This window comes from Oratosquilla oratoria, chromosome 4 (assembly GCF_046742065.1).
Source record: "Oratosquilla oratoria isolate Oo_2021 chromosome 4, ASM4674206v1, whole genome shotgun sequence".
Classification (NCBI taxonomy): Eukaryota; Metazoa; Arthropoda; class Malacostraca; order Stomatopoda; family Squillidae; genus Oratosquilla; species Oratosquilla oratoria.
The window spans coordinates 40,784,370-40,801,161 of NC_134780.1; the positions used below are offsets into that span (position 1 = coordinate 40,784,370).

General features: G+C 39.4%; 1 protein-coding gene across 2 annotated transcripts in view; it reads left to right on the forward strand.

Moving 5' to 3' along the window:
* LOC143024813 (GDP-L-fucose synthase-like) overlaps window positions 1-16,792 on the forward strand; it is a 54,654-nt gene that overhangs the window by 37,575 nt on the left and 287 nt on the right. The window contains exons 2-7 of one of the 2 annotated variants that reach the window (XM_076184040.1): window positions 7,539-7,686; window positions 8,407-8,521; window positions 9,376-9,504; window positions 9,696-9,887; window positions 12,597-12,744; window positions 13,942-16,792. The exon at window positions 13,942-16,792 is cut by the window's right edge and continues 287 nt beyond it. In XM_076184040.1, coding sequence (XP_076040155.1) covers window positions 7,556-7,686; window positions 8,407-8,521; window positions 9,376-9,504; window positions 9,696-9,887; window positions 12,597-12,744; window positions 13,942-14,177 — 951 coding nt within the window. In that variant the 5' untranslated portion in view covers window positions 7,539-7,555 and the 3' untranslated portion in view covers window positions 14,178-16,792. The remainder of the gene's footprint in view (window positions 1-7,538; window positions 7,687-8,406; window positions 8,522-9,375; window positions 9,505-9,695; window positions 9,888-12,596; window positions 12,745-13,941) is intronic. The other variant, XM_076184042.1, reaches the window with a different exon arrangement.

Sequence of the window (16,792 nt, forward strand, 5' to 3'; positions counted from 1 at the left end):
GTTTGACCAACTAACCCTAGTTGCCGAGAAAGTTGATAAACTGGAAGAATTAAGAAAAGATAATAAAAATCTAACTAAAGAAGTAGAAGAATTAAAAAGACAGTTAAGAGAAGTAAAGGAAGAGAATGATAAATTAAAGATGAATAATTAGAAAATAAAGAGTCCATAACAAAAGAAGTAAGTGGTTGGAAAAAGGTTCAGGAGAATAACAAAAATTGAATTTAGAGATATAGTGAAACAGCAGATGAAAGAACAAACTAAAGGCACAGTTATTAAAGTGATAAGAGAAAAGGAGAATATAGTAAGAGAATTAGCAGATGAAAAAAAGTATAATAATATTAGGGATGGAGAAGTATAATCTAAATAGGACTACAAGAATAAAGGAGGAAAAGGAAAAAGTAAATAGTATATTAGAAGTAGTTTAAGAAGATGAACCAGAAATAGGGAAACAAATAGAAGAAATGTATAGGCTCGGGAAATACAATACTGATAAGACCAGACCAATTAAGATTAAATTCAGGTCACAAATGACAGCAGAGAATATCTTAGCAAAAACAGGAAAACTAGCAGACAGTGAGCAATTTAAGCAGGTATGGATAAAAAGAGAAATGAATACAGAAGAAAGAGAGGATGAGAAAACAAAATGACTAGAAGCTAAGGGAAAAAACGAAAAAAGAACAGGGTCAGAAAAAGAGAAATTCTATTAGAGAGTAGTGAATATGAAAGTGAAGAAATGGTTCATAGCAGAGGATAACAAAAGGGAAACAGAAAACAGGATGGAAGTAGTAGAAAATTAAAAGTGTCTTACACAAATATAGATGGATTAATAACAGGCTTGAACGAACATTACTTGAAGGAAAAAGAACCAGACAGAATGGGAATTGTAGAGACAAAATTGAAAGGTCCACTACCACCCAACAGTGTAGGACATGATGCATATAATTGTTGGATTAGAAAAAGGGAGGTAAAACAAGGGGGTGGAGTTATGTTCCTGACTAAGAAGGATATAAGTGTGAGGAATGTCACATATGGAAAGAACAGTGTAGAGATGATTATGATGGAAGTGGAGGACAAGGATAAGAAGAGCAGGAAGTTTGTAGTAAATTATGTGCCTCCTAAAACGGCTTCGTGGAAAGAGAGAGAACACAAAAATATGTTAGAAGACACAAGGATATCACTAAGTAAGATAATGGAAGATGGAGGACGAATAATTATAATGGGTGACTTTAATTGTAAAGAAATCTGCTGGGAAGAGATGACAGTGAAGGGTGGAGATGACCTATGGAGAAACGTACTACTTGATATGATTATCGAACATGAAATGACGCAATGGATACAACAGAATACTAGGTATAGAAATGAGGAAGAACCATCGAGACTGGACCTAATAATCACATCAGAACCCGAAATAGTGGACAAGATCGAATATAAAACACCAATAAGTAAAAGTGACCACATATTGGTTGAACTGGAACTAAATGAGGAAAAATACATGAAAAAACAAACAATATACACAAAGAGGAAACAACAGTATAAGAGAAATGGAGTATTTTGACAAAAATTTATAAAGAAGGAGTGGAAAAGTATGTGCCAAGACAAAAGCAAGAAAAAGGATATGTAAAGTGTTGGTACAACAAAAGATGTAGGGAGTTAAAAGACAAAAGAGATAAAGCTTGGATAAAATGGAAAAAAAGACAAAAGACCTGAAAATGGGAAATATATACTAGTTATAGAAATGAATATGTACAAGTGCGCAGAAAAGAAAAGATAAAATACGAAAAAAGATGTCATAGAAAAATGTAAAGATCAACCAAAACAACAAACTGAAAAGCAAACAAGAATTAGAGAAACTACGACAAGGAGGAGTCGAAAACACAGAGGAAATAAAAATGGCAGAAATTATGAATAAGCATTTTAAATCGGTGTATACAAGGGAGAATGTACAACCTAGAGATATCGAATGGGAGGAGAGGGTTCCCCCTATGAAAGAGATAGAAGTATCAAGAAATGAAATAATGAAACACTTGAGTAATCTAGATGTCAGAAAATCGCATGGACCAGATGAAATGGTAAACTGGAATTTGAAAGAATGCAGGAATGAACTAACAGACAAAATACATAGTCTAATAAACAGTTCATTGAAAGAGGGAAAAGTTCCAGAAGATTGGAAAAGAGCAAATATAGTACCTATATATAAAGGGGGAAACAAGGAAGACCCTACTAACCATAGACCGGTCTCTCTTACAAGTACGATAGTTAAAATCTGTGAGAGAATTATCAAAACTAGAAGGGTAAAGCATTTAGAAAAAACAACGTACTAAATCCAAGACAATTTGGATTTAGACAAGGACAATCATGCGTCACAAACTTAATGTGTTTCTATTCAAGGCTAATAGATGTAATACAAGAAAGAGATGGATGGGCTGATTGTGCATTTCTAGACCTGAAAAAAGCTTTTGATAAGGTGCCACATAAGAAGTTACTTAAGAAATTAGAAACTGCAGGAGGAATACAGGACAAAATACCGAAGTGGATGGAAGACTTCTTACATGAAAGAAAAATGAGAGTGGTGATAAGAGACAAACACTCTAATTGGGATGATTTGATAAGTGGTGTTTCACAAGGAACAGTTTTGGCCCCAATAATGTTTCCTATATATATTGATGACATGCATGAAGGAATTGAAATCTATATGAGCTTCTTTGCGGATGATGCAAAACTGTTGAAAAAAGTGAACACTGAAGAAGATTGTGAGTCGCTACAGAGTGATCTCAATAAAGTATGGAAATGGAGTAGGAAGTGAGAGATGGAATTCAATATCAAAAAGTGTAGTATAATGGAATTTGGAAGAAGCAAAAAAAGAATAGTGAGATCATATAAATTGGGAGAAGAAATAAAAAAAGTAGAAAATGAGAAGGACCTGGGAGTCCTACTGTTATGAATTGGAAGAGGCGAAAATATTTATATATGATTTATGTTAATTATTATCCAGGTTCGGGAAAGAGGTATTCGTTTTAAACTTTTATTTACAAAATGAAACCCTTTAACAACCACATTTGATCACAGACAGTAATTGAATCTTAATACAACTTAAAATCAGAAGACAAGAATCACGCGAGATAAGATTAACCCTAAAAATACTGTTGTGTAAAAACTCGGTGGGAGAAAACAAAGATCAACCACGAGAAAACAGAATTGACAAAAGCCCCAATTCAAGAATAACCAATCCCAAAAGGATGAAACCACGGGACTAAGAACAGAATTGACAAAAGCCCGAAGACACGCCAATTCAAGAATAACCAATCCCAAAAGGATGAAACCACGGGACTAAGAACAGAATTGACAAAAGCCCAAAGACACACCAATTCAAGAATAACCAATTCAAGAATAACCAATCACGGGACTAAGAATAGAATTGAGAAAATCTCGAAGACACGCCAATTTCAAATTAATCTCAAAGGGTGATCCTACAATCCTACCAAAACCTCGCACTAAACATAGGGTGTATTTCCTTTAAAATAGATGAATAAAACCCTAGGTGATATTACACACCTTTGTGGGCAAAACGTCTCTGCAAGGAGACAGAACGGCAGGGTCTCGACTCGTCGAGATGAGGAAGAAGAAACAGCCGCGAGAGGGTTGGTGTTTATTTATTTAACATTAGTACATGTATATACTTGTAAACATATATATACATATAAAGATGAGCGGGCCACAAGCCCGCCGCTGGGGCTTCCGTCTCGATATTTTGCCACCATGTTTCAGCGAGGGGGTGAATCGTCTCGCATAATGGTTAGCAATTTGTTGAGTGTGTTGAGAGAGCCCGCCTGACCTGACTAAGTAGGCGGCCAAAGCTTTCTCATCCTGTTGGGCCCTCGACGGGTTGCTGCCTTAGTTGAGCTGTGGCGGGGCAGTGAACCACAGCGGAGGGATCCGATTTAGGGACCGTCTTTTAGTTTCTCAATTTTAGTTGTGTGTGATGTATTACTAAACGGTTGGAGGTACTAGTGGGTACATCTAGTACATCTAGTCCGTCTCCGGGAAGATGGTGAGCGTCAGGGGCTTCCAGTGGCGCTATCATCTATGATAAGTGTCCAACTGGTGAGGTGGAGATTAGGTGGGCTGCCATGATGATGCTGTGGTGGTCGGTGATTGAATATAACTTACATTCTTGGGGGGTTCTCTCCTAGGAGGTTCAGCAGCGGCTGGAAGTGTTTACGAATGACGGGGCATAGGAATATGCTGTGGGAATTTAAAGGGTGGTGGTGCAGTAGGGGGTTGCTTGGCTCGATGGCGGCGGTTAGTAACCACCTGCCATTCACCTCCTTGGGGTCCTTTGGCCTCCTTGGTGATGGCTGCGCATGTCATACGCTCGGGATTGCATCCCTCCTTCGCACCAGTGTCCCCTGAGGGGGAGGGGGAGGCAGCGTGGTGACTAGCTGAGAGGACGGGCGGGAGCAGCCGTCCTCAGCGGAGGTGGTGGCAATGATGCCCAGTTCACTGGACTCCATTTCAGGGAGGGTTCTCTCCTTATCCGGAATGGATCGTCGTCTCTTTTGTGGTAGAGTCGACTCATCTTCTTCCTCGATGGAGGAGAAGATGGAGAAGGTGCTCCTGGTTGGGTCCTGACAAGCCATGCGGTCAGCCCGGGAGTGTTGCATGGTATCGGGTGAGTGTGTTTGACCGATGCAGCGGACAAACGGTGACTGAGGTGAGCAAGAGGGTGTTGACCCTCTCTTTTAAAGGGCTCACCAATTGACCTGATAGATCAGTGGAGCCATTAAGGTCGAAAGGGCAAATAGGAAGTTTTTTTCCTATCCCACTTTGAGTGAAAAATAGCATAGAAGCCTAACCCACATACGCAACCTTAACTCACACACACAAGAATATTATGCACGTAATAATAAAAACCTTAATACTAACACAAAGAAAGTAAAAAGGACAATAAAATAATAAAATGGCAACTCGACATGCGCGAAGCACATGCCCAGCCAGTCTGCCGGCGATTGAAAATGTTACCATATGAAATACATTTGTCTACAATTACAATATCTTTTAAATACAAAGATTTGCGTACGGCGTAGCGTACTGCGAAATGGTAACAGAGATACACAACAACCAGTTGTAAGACATCTGGTCACATTACATCAAATAAAAAGTACATCAACTAAAAAGAAACATAACCAAATCAACTTGGCAAATCTGCGCCCTGATGCTAACGTACACGGCTACTTGACCTGAGGGCAAGGCATTAACAAAAGACGCCGCTGATCTGGCCATGTCTGACCCACTGGTTGTGTCAAACTTGTCCACAGCTGGGCGATGAAAACTGCGTGCTGGCCGACAACTTGCGACCACCACACAAAGAAAGAAAACATTTGGATACGTGACAGCATGCAGGTATATTAGTATGTGCAGGAAGTTTATTCCATTCATTAACTACACGGTTGGCAAAGTTGTTTCTACCTACTTCCAAATTGAATCTATTTCCGGACAGTTTGAGACCATTGTTTCTTGTCTGATTCTCATTCAATGTAAAAATTTGGTCACTTTTGATGTTGTCAATTCCCTTTAGAATTTTAAAGACCTGTATCAAGTCACCTCTGAGTCTACGCTTTTTTAGGGAAAACAGATTCATATGTTTTAGTCGATTTTCGTATGATTTATTTTTGATATTTGGAATCAGTTTTGTGGCTCGCCGTTGTACTCTTTCCAATCTGTCAATGTCTTTAATGAGATTCGGTGACCATACGGAAACAGCATATTCCAAATGTGGACGAACTAACGATTTATATAGCTTGTTAATGAGTGATGGACTTTTGAAATCAAAAGATCGCGCAATCAGTCCCAGAATCTTATTTGCTTCCTCAGAGGCTGAAATACACTGCTTGGATGATTTGAGGTCGTTACTGATAATTACGCCGAGATCTTTTTCACTATCCACTTTTGTTAACGAATTTCCAAATAACTTGTAATCGTACTTACTGTTATTTTTACCTATGTGCATTACCTTGCATTTACTTGTGTTAAATGTCATTAGCCACTTTTGAGACCATTGCTGTAATTTATCTAAATCTTCTTGAATATCTAATTGGTTTGAGTGATCATTTGCCACTCCGCACAGTTTTGTATCATCAGCAAATTTGGAAACAGTAGATTTTAGTCCATGGTCTATATCATTTATATATACTATGACTCGACTCGCCCATAACTTGTGACTTGAGATTACTTCTAAGAGTTGAAGAGAAAATTGTGTATTTATTCTCAATTGTTGTGTGGTTTCAGATTGGGCAATATCGACTGCTCTTGAAGTTTCCACATCAATTAGTGGTCAAGTCGTTACGCCGGTATTCGGGTTCCGGGCGGATTTAAAAGTGGATGATTTTAATAAGAACCCCCTTGAAAATTATCAAAGGGATCTATGTTATAAATATCCCAGTGAAAATGTCGATTTCGCTGATATATGCTAATGCGCAGGAAACCAGCCGCGGATTTTTTCCACTTAATCGATATGTCCACTGAGTAGTGGCTTAGTCTTCATGGTCGAAAGGGGCAACAGACGCTAAATATCATACGGTGGTGCAGTCTAGATCTCTGCAAAATAGCAGCTAACGATTATATTCAGATATAATTAATACTACAGGTAGTTCCCGTTGTGAGCGGCCGTTTCGGTTCCGGATGTTGCGGCCTCACGAAATTGTTCACTCCAGACGTTTCGGCCCCATTCATATATACCGCTCTGAACTTATTTGGCTTCAAAAGGAATTTTTTATTTCATTAATTTAACAAGCACCTGGCTGCGCCGTGGGTGCTTGGCCTGCGGCGCTGCTCGCTTCGCTTGAAAATCTTTGTTGTTTCGTAGAGAATCATTTAACTTAATCACCTTTCGATGAAATTCCCGCACAGATTCCTTAACACAAAATTTTTTGACAGCCTGGTATAAGCTTGGAAGATTTTGGGCATGCTCATTCCGTAGTCGTCAACTCAAACTCTTATCATTTTGTAAAGCGGCTTTTGAAATTTTCCGAGTACCTGTAACCCACTTCCAAAAATGTCTCTGACTCTTCTTTTTGTCGGCTTCGGTTTCTAAAGGCATTGTTCCTGGTGGTTTAATCGTAAGATTTGTTGCCCTCTTTTTTAACGGTTAAAACTTTTATTACACACGTGTCCCTTTTTGCCTTTTTGCCGGTTCAGTGGGGGACAAACATACACCCGGGTTCATTAAAAGACAGCCGGGACACCCAGGTTCATTAAAAGACAGCCGGTAGTCATTTAAATTTTAGTTATTCTTTGATGTCCCTTCTGACCTAAGGTCAACCGCTTATCTTTGTACTTGGATGGCCACCTTAAATGGGGGAGATCTGACCTTGATATATGAGACCATCTCTTTTTACCGTTGGCTATAGAATTTTATATAGAATTACAATTTCATCTGTGATGAACAATGCTTTTGGTTTAGAAGTTTTTCTGAGAGCCACAGCTTTCCCGCTAAGACAACTGGGCCAACAGATTAATTTTGCCCACGCCTTGCTTTTCAGAAAGAAAGTCAGCAGGAATGGCAGAGACTGTAATCATGGTGACAGGGGGTTCTGGATTGGTGGGCCATGGCATTCAGCTTGCACTGGAGGAGGACAAAAAGCCAAATGAGAAGTGGATCTTCCTTTCTTCCAAGGATGCTGACCTAAGGTATTAAATATGTGTATCTCTGGTTTAATTATCCAGTTCCGACCAGCACTCCACCCGGCACTACTTGTCAAATACAATTTATTTATAGTCGGCACTTTCTACTCGTCTTTCCATATTACTCTTAAGTTAAGATGGTTGGACAGTTTTCAGGTTGATAAAAACTCGTGGTAAAAACAGGAATGGGGTTAAATAACTTCACCCGCTACCTATGGCTTTGTTTACCGGTTAGGGTTAGTGATTCTTTCAGACAACATACATATATAAAGACCTTGATAGCCATCATAATGGAGGTAGCCAGGTGAGCACACACTGTAAGCTCTGGTTGTGTGGGAGAAAGATATAGAAGAGGGGTGACCCTAGTCTCCTTGCTCTCTCTCATATAGTCATATTTTACAATATACGGGGTGAACACAACATCAGTCTGGAATACTGAAGGATGTGAAATAATAAAGAGATGGTATCACAGGAGTGGTAAAGGAGGGTAGCAATAAGGAGAGAGTGTTGAATTTGAAGTCATCAGCATTCTCCTATACGATCAATATGTTGCCGTTAGGCCATTGCTTTCTTTTACGTATATTTACAGTTGTGGGAGACACTGGTTACACGTTGAAACCTAAAGTGCTCCTAATATACCAAAGAAATGTAATTTGTCAATCCCATTTCATATTCAGGTTATTAGTTTTATTTATTTTTATTTTTATTTTTTTTTTTTTATACCAGAAATCATGAAGCTACAAAGCTCCTGTTTGAGAAGTATAAACCAACACACGTGATTCATTTGGCGGCCAAGGTTGGAGGCTTGTTCTACAATTTGGAAAATAATTGTGATGCTTATGTAAGTATTACACTTGTTATTTTTGGAAGTGCATGGGCACCCTTGGGGTCTGTTTATTACACAAAGTAATGGTTCTTACCTTCCTGACTGAATGGTGAGAAAAGATAGATTATATTTCTTGTTTTATATTTGTATGGGTAAAGTGATATGTAAAACACATGCTTAGAGTTTTGTGTATATGGCTAAGAAATCCCATAATTGTCGATAAATGAAAGAGTTCAGTAAAGTATTTTAGGACAGATAAAACTAACTGAGAGCTTACTTTCGATTCATCCACGTTCTTTATACGTCATTGCATAGGTTTATATAGAATGGATGTTTGTGTATGCATGTGTACCTAATTGTAGTATAGTATGCACACACGCAACCTCGATGCCCTCTGTAGAGGAGAGGGAGGTCTTGATTGTGGCAATGGGAGATACCAGGAGAATGTGATTGGCAGTAATTAGGACCAGGGTTTGATTTTCTTTTGGAAATTAGTGGGAAAAAATGACAATTGCATAGTTATGGAGTCTTCTTGGAGAAGTAATGGTTTATAAAACAATACAATTTTAAGGTCTAGTTGGGTGGGCCCTAAGCACTCAGCTGTAATAGCTGCCGCTTATTTTCTGTAAATTATTTATTTGCTTCTTTATGCATGTATACGTGTTTCTACAACATGCCTAAAAGCTCTATCAGGATACTTTACCATTGCAGTCCATTGTATGATAATGTGGTTTAATGCCTTGAATTCCCCCTTTCGGAGAGGGCTAGGATGGTACCTCCTTTTGAAGCATGGAATTTAATGTGGTATGTCTTTATTGAATTTTGAAAACCCCATCTGTATTATTTTGTCTTCACTTCTTTTCTTTCAGAAGATGAATTCCCAAATGAATAGTGTTGTTCTAGATTTGTGCAAAGAGTACAAGGTTCAGAAAGTTGTGTCCTGTCTCTCTACATGCATTTTTCCTGATAAGACCACATACCCAATTGATGAAACAATGGTATGAATTAGAACGTAGATTCATAGCTTTACGTTTTTCTTGATTGTTAATGAATCAATGTTGAGTTTCTTGCATTTCCTGCTAAAATATTCCAATTTTATTGGTGTACAGTTATTTGTGTAGAAATTATTGTAGATAATCTCGTGGTTTGTTGAGTTTTTTTCTTTTTTCTTATTTTCCTTTTTTCACAGATTCACAATGGCCCTCCCCACTTTTCTATCTATGGATATGGTTATGCAAAGCGAATGGTTGATGTGATGAATCATGCCTATAATGAGCAGTATGGTTGCCACTTTACATCAGTCATCCCTTGTAATATTTTTGGGCCACATGACAACTTCAGCTTGAGAGAGGGGCATGTAATACCAGGACTTATACACAAGGTAAGTAAAAGAGTTATGAGAAATATGTATCTGGGGATCAACATATGTTGCTTGTCTATTTACACCAAAAGTTTATACCCCTTTACGGGAGTTACCCATCTCACTCTTATACATCGCCTATTCATCTCCGTTTTATCTTAGCTCCTTGTGAATGAAGGGTCATCCCTGTCCCCACCCACTGCCTGGGTCAGAAGCAATGCAGCAAGACACAGCACATCCACAGCAGGGCTACCAGCTTCATTAACATGGTGGCCCTCCGTCCCTTGGCTTCATAAAAAAAAAAAATACAGTGTTCGTAACGGCATTATTCCGGGTGAGCGTTCCGGCATAATGCCGTGACGAAAAACAAATGCCTTCCATAAAGGGGGGGGGTCTTTTCCCGTCACGGCATTTTGCCGGGAACCACCCGTTAGCATGACGTCACCGCCTTCCAACAAACCCCACATACCAGGGCTGCCGTTTCGTAGAATTATTTCCAAAATGTAGAAAAATAGCGATATGTAGCAACTGCACAATGACATGAGGAAATTTTTTCTACATATCAGGGGGCTGTTCAAAATATTCAAAAACTCAAACTTTTGTTTAGAAATCATAGAACTAGTTATCAAATAATAAATAGTATATCAAAATATGACTTTTATTGGTAATTGTATTACTTATAAAATATTGTACCCCAAAAGATACGTTTTTACGGTGTAGAAAAAACTCTACACTAGAGTTTCAGCTCTCTTTTAGCAATAATAATATAACAAAAATATATATATCTTACTGAATATGTTGGGTATGAGGGCCTTATATATATTCAAGAATAAAAAAAAAACTAGAACCAACATTTTGTCAAACTTTGAAAAGTATATCTTGCTATGAAAGTATGCACACGCCCGAGAAAAATGTATGCCCCGGTATGGCAACACTCTCATTCTACACGGCAGTGTAGAAAATGCGGCAACCCTGCCACATACCCACTCAATCCCCGCGTAGCTGCCATGGTGAGAGGAAATGTTGCGCCTTTGTTCGCTCATTCGCTCCATCTATTGTCTGGGTTTCCCTTAGTTTCTGGGCTATACCTTGGTGACTATGGGTAAAAAGAAGTTGTTAACGCCTGTAACTTTAGTTCAGATCATAGGGCTTCACTTAGCTGGTATATACAGGTTCATGTATTCTAATCCAAAGTTAATAAAAAGGTTTGTGTCCCTTTTCTCTACTATATTTGATACTTTAGAAATACACGACGTAGACCCTCCATGAACCTATGTTCACCTGCAACTGTCGCTCCCGGCTCCAATTAAAAACGTTATGTGGATAATTCTTGTGATTTAATTTGTGTTCAGATTTATTTGGGGATGTGGTGTAAATGCACGCTTGAAAATACGTTCCTGGATACTTAATTATAATCATGTGCTGGTCATGTAATGGATGGTCACCTAAGGGCGTGGATGCACGTTTGTTCGTATGTGTGTTATGATGTAGTTTTCCATGGATGATGTTACAATATGTAAGGTTACACTGGACTCCAAACAAGAGAAATAGTGGCGAATGTTCGTGTGAATGAGATCTGTGAGAAACTTGGTGAAGCATTTGAAGTCAATGGTGGTGTCGAGTTACCGTCTGTTAAACCTTGGCCTGGCCCCTCGAAGAAGACATATGCACGTACTTTCACTCTCTTCAAAAAGCAGCTGAAGATAACATCTACTATAACTGCTAGAGAGTTGAAAGAAAAAAAAAGCACATCTGCTTCCTGAGGTGTCCATAAGAACAATGAATAGGCGGGTGGCCGAGCTGGGCTACAGTAGACACTAGCAGGTCAAGAAACTCATCCTTACCAAGTAGCAGAAGAAACGTAGGCTGAATTTTGCACTTAAATATTGTAATTGAACTCCTAAACAGTGGTCTGAGGTACTTTGGAGTGACAAAGCCACCTTCACTGGACATGTGTACCGGGCAAGAGGTAGCGACCCACTAGACCCACGGTACACCTATGGGACCACCAAACACCCAGACTCGCTCATGGTTTAGGAGTGTTTCACTGCTCATGGTGTTGGTGAACTCATAGTGCTCCCCAAAAACCAGTATATGAACCAATATAATTATCTGGAGGTGTTGTGTGACAATTTACCTGACGCGTTTGACAAGTGTGGGGCTACGGTATTTATGCAGGATGGCGCACCGTGTCACACCGCCAGATCTGTAGTTGGGTGGCTTGAGGATTGTGATGTGAGCTTCTTTAATGACTGGCCAGGCAATTCCCCTGACCTGAACCCCATTGAAAACCTGTGGTCAATAGTGAAGCGAAGTTTGATGGGCAAGGATATTAGTTCTATTCCACGGCTCGAGTCTGCTGTACGTGAGGCATGGATTAATATACCTCCCCAGACCCTCAGGAATTTGTGTGAGTCTTCCTAAACGGCTGAGGGACGTGGTGAAGCGTAAAGGAGGCAGCACCAAGTACTAGTATCTCGGCAAGTGTGCAAATATGTGTTGATGATATGTGTTTGTGTTTTGATGTGTGTAGAGCAGCCGATATAATGCCGCGACGAGCACTGTAGAGATGACAAGAAATCCCAATGAGCTGTATCAATTTATAGTTCTTTTACAACCATTCTCCGCTCGTGCCTATCTCTTGACTTCTTCCTTCCTTGCTCAACAGACATTCCCTTTCACAAGTAAAACATAATTTACCCCATACTTCTGAATTTTTCTCCACACCAGGCTTACCTGGCAGAGCGGTATGACCAGCCACTTGTCATCTTGGGTACTGGGAAGCCTTTACGTCAGTTCATTTACTCTGTAGACCTTGGTAAACTCATAATATGGGTTCTTCGGGAGTATCCAGAAATTAAACCCATAATATTGGCAGGTTAGTATTATCCTATAAATATTGTGGAACCATGGTTCGTACTATGGGCCAAAAGTTGCCCTATTTGCATGCTTTATTGTTGTAATTTGTAAACCCTTCAACAGCACTAGTCTGCACAACTTTTTGGGGATGAACCTACAATAGTTTTTGGCAATGATACAATATTGTCATTAAGGATAGAAGATTTAGGGTGAGAGGTCAAAGAGAGCAGATGGACAGTTGTTAATGGAAGAGAAGATTGAGGGTGAAATGGGTAGTATTTGAATAAATCAACCGTTGCCTCATGTTTCACTAAATGGAAAACCTGCAGCCCCACAGTGGTTGGCAAGTAATCGGAACCTTCCACGGATCTTTCTGGGAAGAAACTGGATTATCGTCTAAGTTGTATCACTGTGTGACTGTTTGTGCCACCAGCTCAAAGTGGAAGGTGTGGAGAGCAGTTGACGGACGTCAGCTCTGTAAATTTGAAAAAATATGGACTGGTTATGGAGGTGAATTATAGAAAAAAAGAGGGGGTAAGTGGTAGAATGAAAAGTATTGCGAGGAAAAGGTATTTGGGGGTGAAATCAAGGAGAAGGTTGTATGAAGGTAAGATTGCACCTATGGTGCTACATGGAACTGTGAAACAGTAAAAGAGTCAGAAATAAAGTGACTAAATGATATTTCATGAGGTGCTGAGATATAAAGGGTGGTTCAATGGGTTTTGTTTGAAACGGAGGGACCAAGGACGGGTACCTGCAAATGGTGGTTCTGCGAGGTAGATAGCAAAGCTGACCATTTTCAAAACAGTCAACCTCCACACTTCCATCAGGAGATGCAACCTGAGGAACTGCCATTTGGTCTCTGAATTGGGTCCAAGATATCTCCTTATCAACCTCAACTGTATTTCTTACTTTTTCACACCACATGGAGAGCTGGCAACCAGCAGCTGCTCCTCCTAGCCTACCACTTTGAGCTGATGACAGAAACAGTCCCACGCTGATTCAACACAGACAAGTTCCAATTTTTCTTCCCAGGGAGATCCGCGGGAGGTTCTCAGGACCATTGCCAGCCACTGTTTGACATAGATGTGCAATTTATCTTGGCCACCCCTTATAAATGGGGTAGCCAAGAGAGGAGGGGAGGCCTATTGGTACATTTATGATATTTGTAGAGACCATATCACAGGACATAAACCAGATCTTTTTATTTTTACAGTTGATGAAAAAGATGAAATTTCAATTAGAGACGCAGGTGAATTGGTGATCAAGGCCTTTGGATATAAAGGAGAAATTGTCCAAGATCTCAGCAAGAGTGAGGGCCAGTTTAAGAAGACAGCCAGCATTGCTAAATTAAGAAAATATCTTCCAGGTTTCAAGTTTACTCCCACCAAACAAGCCATTGAGGAAACAGTAAACTGGTTCAGGAAAAACTATGAAACTGCTAAAAAATAATTTTCAAATAATAATGTTTTGGACTTGGTTTAAAAAAGGTGATAAATTGATTACACATTACAGTTTTGTAATTGGCTGAATATATTTGTGATTGTCTTTATATTGTGTTTTCATGTGTTGGTTCATATATTTATTGGTAGAATAACTTAAAGAATAATGAAAAACCTAAAGTTTAAAGATATTCAATGTGTAATCCATTTAAGCCTCCATTTAAGTATTTTGTGTGGTTATGATGATTTTGCTGTTTTCGAGGTATTCATTGTATTGATTGATTTACGGAACTTGAGCCAAGTCCGCACTGACCGTCGTGCAGTGCTGCATGATGCAGTTGGAATTGTTGACTACATCGCTGAGTGTCCACTGTCTGTCACTACATGGAGTGTTGCGTGACTCACCTCTGAACATTATTGAGGGAAGGATGTGTGTCCTCATTGTTCAGTTCATAGTTTATAATGTGAGACATTTCTGCTTTGATTGCTTACAAACTTGCACTTAAGTCACTCCGTTTGTGTTCTTTGCACTTAACAAGGCAAGGATGCTGCTGTAGTAAATCTCTAAATGTTGAGTAACGTGTTGGCGCAACGTTATGCTCAGTGTAGACGGACCTTTAGTAACATACTTTTCCAGCATAGTCAATTTATAAACTACTTTTATTTCTACACAATATATGTCGTGTAAAATCATCTCTCCAAAAATAGGTGTCAACTTATATGCTGAACATAAAATGTGAATTTTTATCACTGATAGATAAACAAACGAAACAGGTTGCCTAACACTCAATGCACACCACTTGCCATAACTTTCACAGCCCACTACAATTACGTCCAATTGAAAGTTGTGATTGGAACGTCTATGTAACGTAAAAATTATATCAATATGAATTACTTAAATCGTTAGGTAGTTATGGGTGGTTTACAAATCTATTTAGAACCCGTTTGCAGTAGTAGAAAGCACATCCCTGAAAACCCACTATTTATAACAGTTGATCGGTGTACCAGTTGCGCCACTAATGCTAAATGCCCAGTTGTAGAATTATATATATATATATATATATATATATATATATATATATATATATCGATAATTTTTATGACAGTTGCATGCAGGGTTCGAACCCGCTGTACTCGCCTATCCGTAAATTACCTGTACGGTGCCCTAGACCACTACACCACAGAGGCTATAAAATCCTTGAAACCTGGAATCGAACTGATTCCCGAGGGAAGGAAAATCACTCATTACGGCGATCCGAATTCCTGTTTTACTCAAGGACCAGCCCACCAGTGGTATGGGGTAAGGACCGGGACGAACCCCTTTCACGCTTATCGCCATTGTAACTATGAGAGAAATACGCTAATGGCAGCGACATCAAAGCGTATTTCTCTCATAGTTACAATGGCGATAAGCGTGAAAGGGGTTCGTCCCGGTCCTTACCCCATACCACTGGTGGGCTGGTCCTTGAGTAAAACAGGAATTCGGATCGCCGTAATAAGTGATCTTCCTTCCCTCGGGAATCAGTTCGATTCCAGGTTTCAAGGATTTTATAGCCTCTGTTGTGTAGTGGTCTAGGGCACCGTACAGGTAATTTACGGATAGGCGAGTACAGCGGGTTCGAACCCTGCATGCAACTGTCATATAAATTATCGGTTTGATGTCGCTGCCATTAGCGTATTTCTCTCATAGTTACAATGGCGATAAGCGTGAAAGGGGTTCGTCCCGGTCCTTACCCCATACCACTGGTGGACTGGTCCTTGAGTAAAACAGGAATTCGGATCGCCGTAATAAGTTATTTTCCTTCCCTCGGGAATCAGTTCGATTCCAGGTTTCAAGGATTTTATAGCCTCTGTGGTGTAGTGGTCTAGGGCACCGTACAGGTAATTTACGGATAGCCGAGTACAGCGGGTTCGAACCCTGCATGCAACTGTCATATAAATTATCGGTTTGATGTCGCTGCCATTGGCGTATTTCTCTCATAGTTACAATGGCGATAAGCGTGAAAGGGGTTCGTCCCGGTCCTTACCCCATACCACTGGTGGGCTGGTCCTTGAGTAAAACAGGAATTCGGATCGCCGTAATAAGTGATCTTCCTTCCCTAGGGAATCAGTTCGATTCCAGGTTTCAAGGATTTTATAGGCTCTGTGGTGTAGTGGTCTAGGGCACCGTACAGGTAATTTACGGATAGCCGAGTACAGCGGGTTCGAACCCTGCATGCAACTGTCATAAAATCTATCGGTTTGATGTCACTGCCATTAGCGTATTTCTCTCATATATATATATATATATATATATATATATATATATATATATATATATATATATATATATATATATATATGTATGTATGTATATATATATACACGCAAACACACATTGTTTTTCATCACCAGCGATGATGTTCTTGGGTTACGGTAATAAATTATAAAGTTTATTTTGTCCTCTTCGTTTCTAGGCTTGCAATTTTTATGGATAATGTATTTTAATTTTTTTCTTCTTTTTTATACGCTTGTGACATTGTATTCTGATAATAAATGTTTATATATATTTTTTTTACTCTCTAATTCTTTATTCTTAGTGTTGGCTTTCTCCATATCATTTTTAATTTCTTTATCGATGTCCCT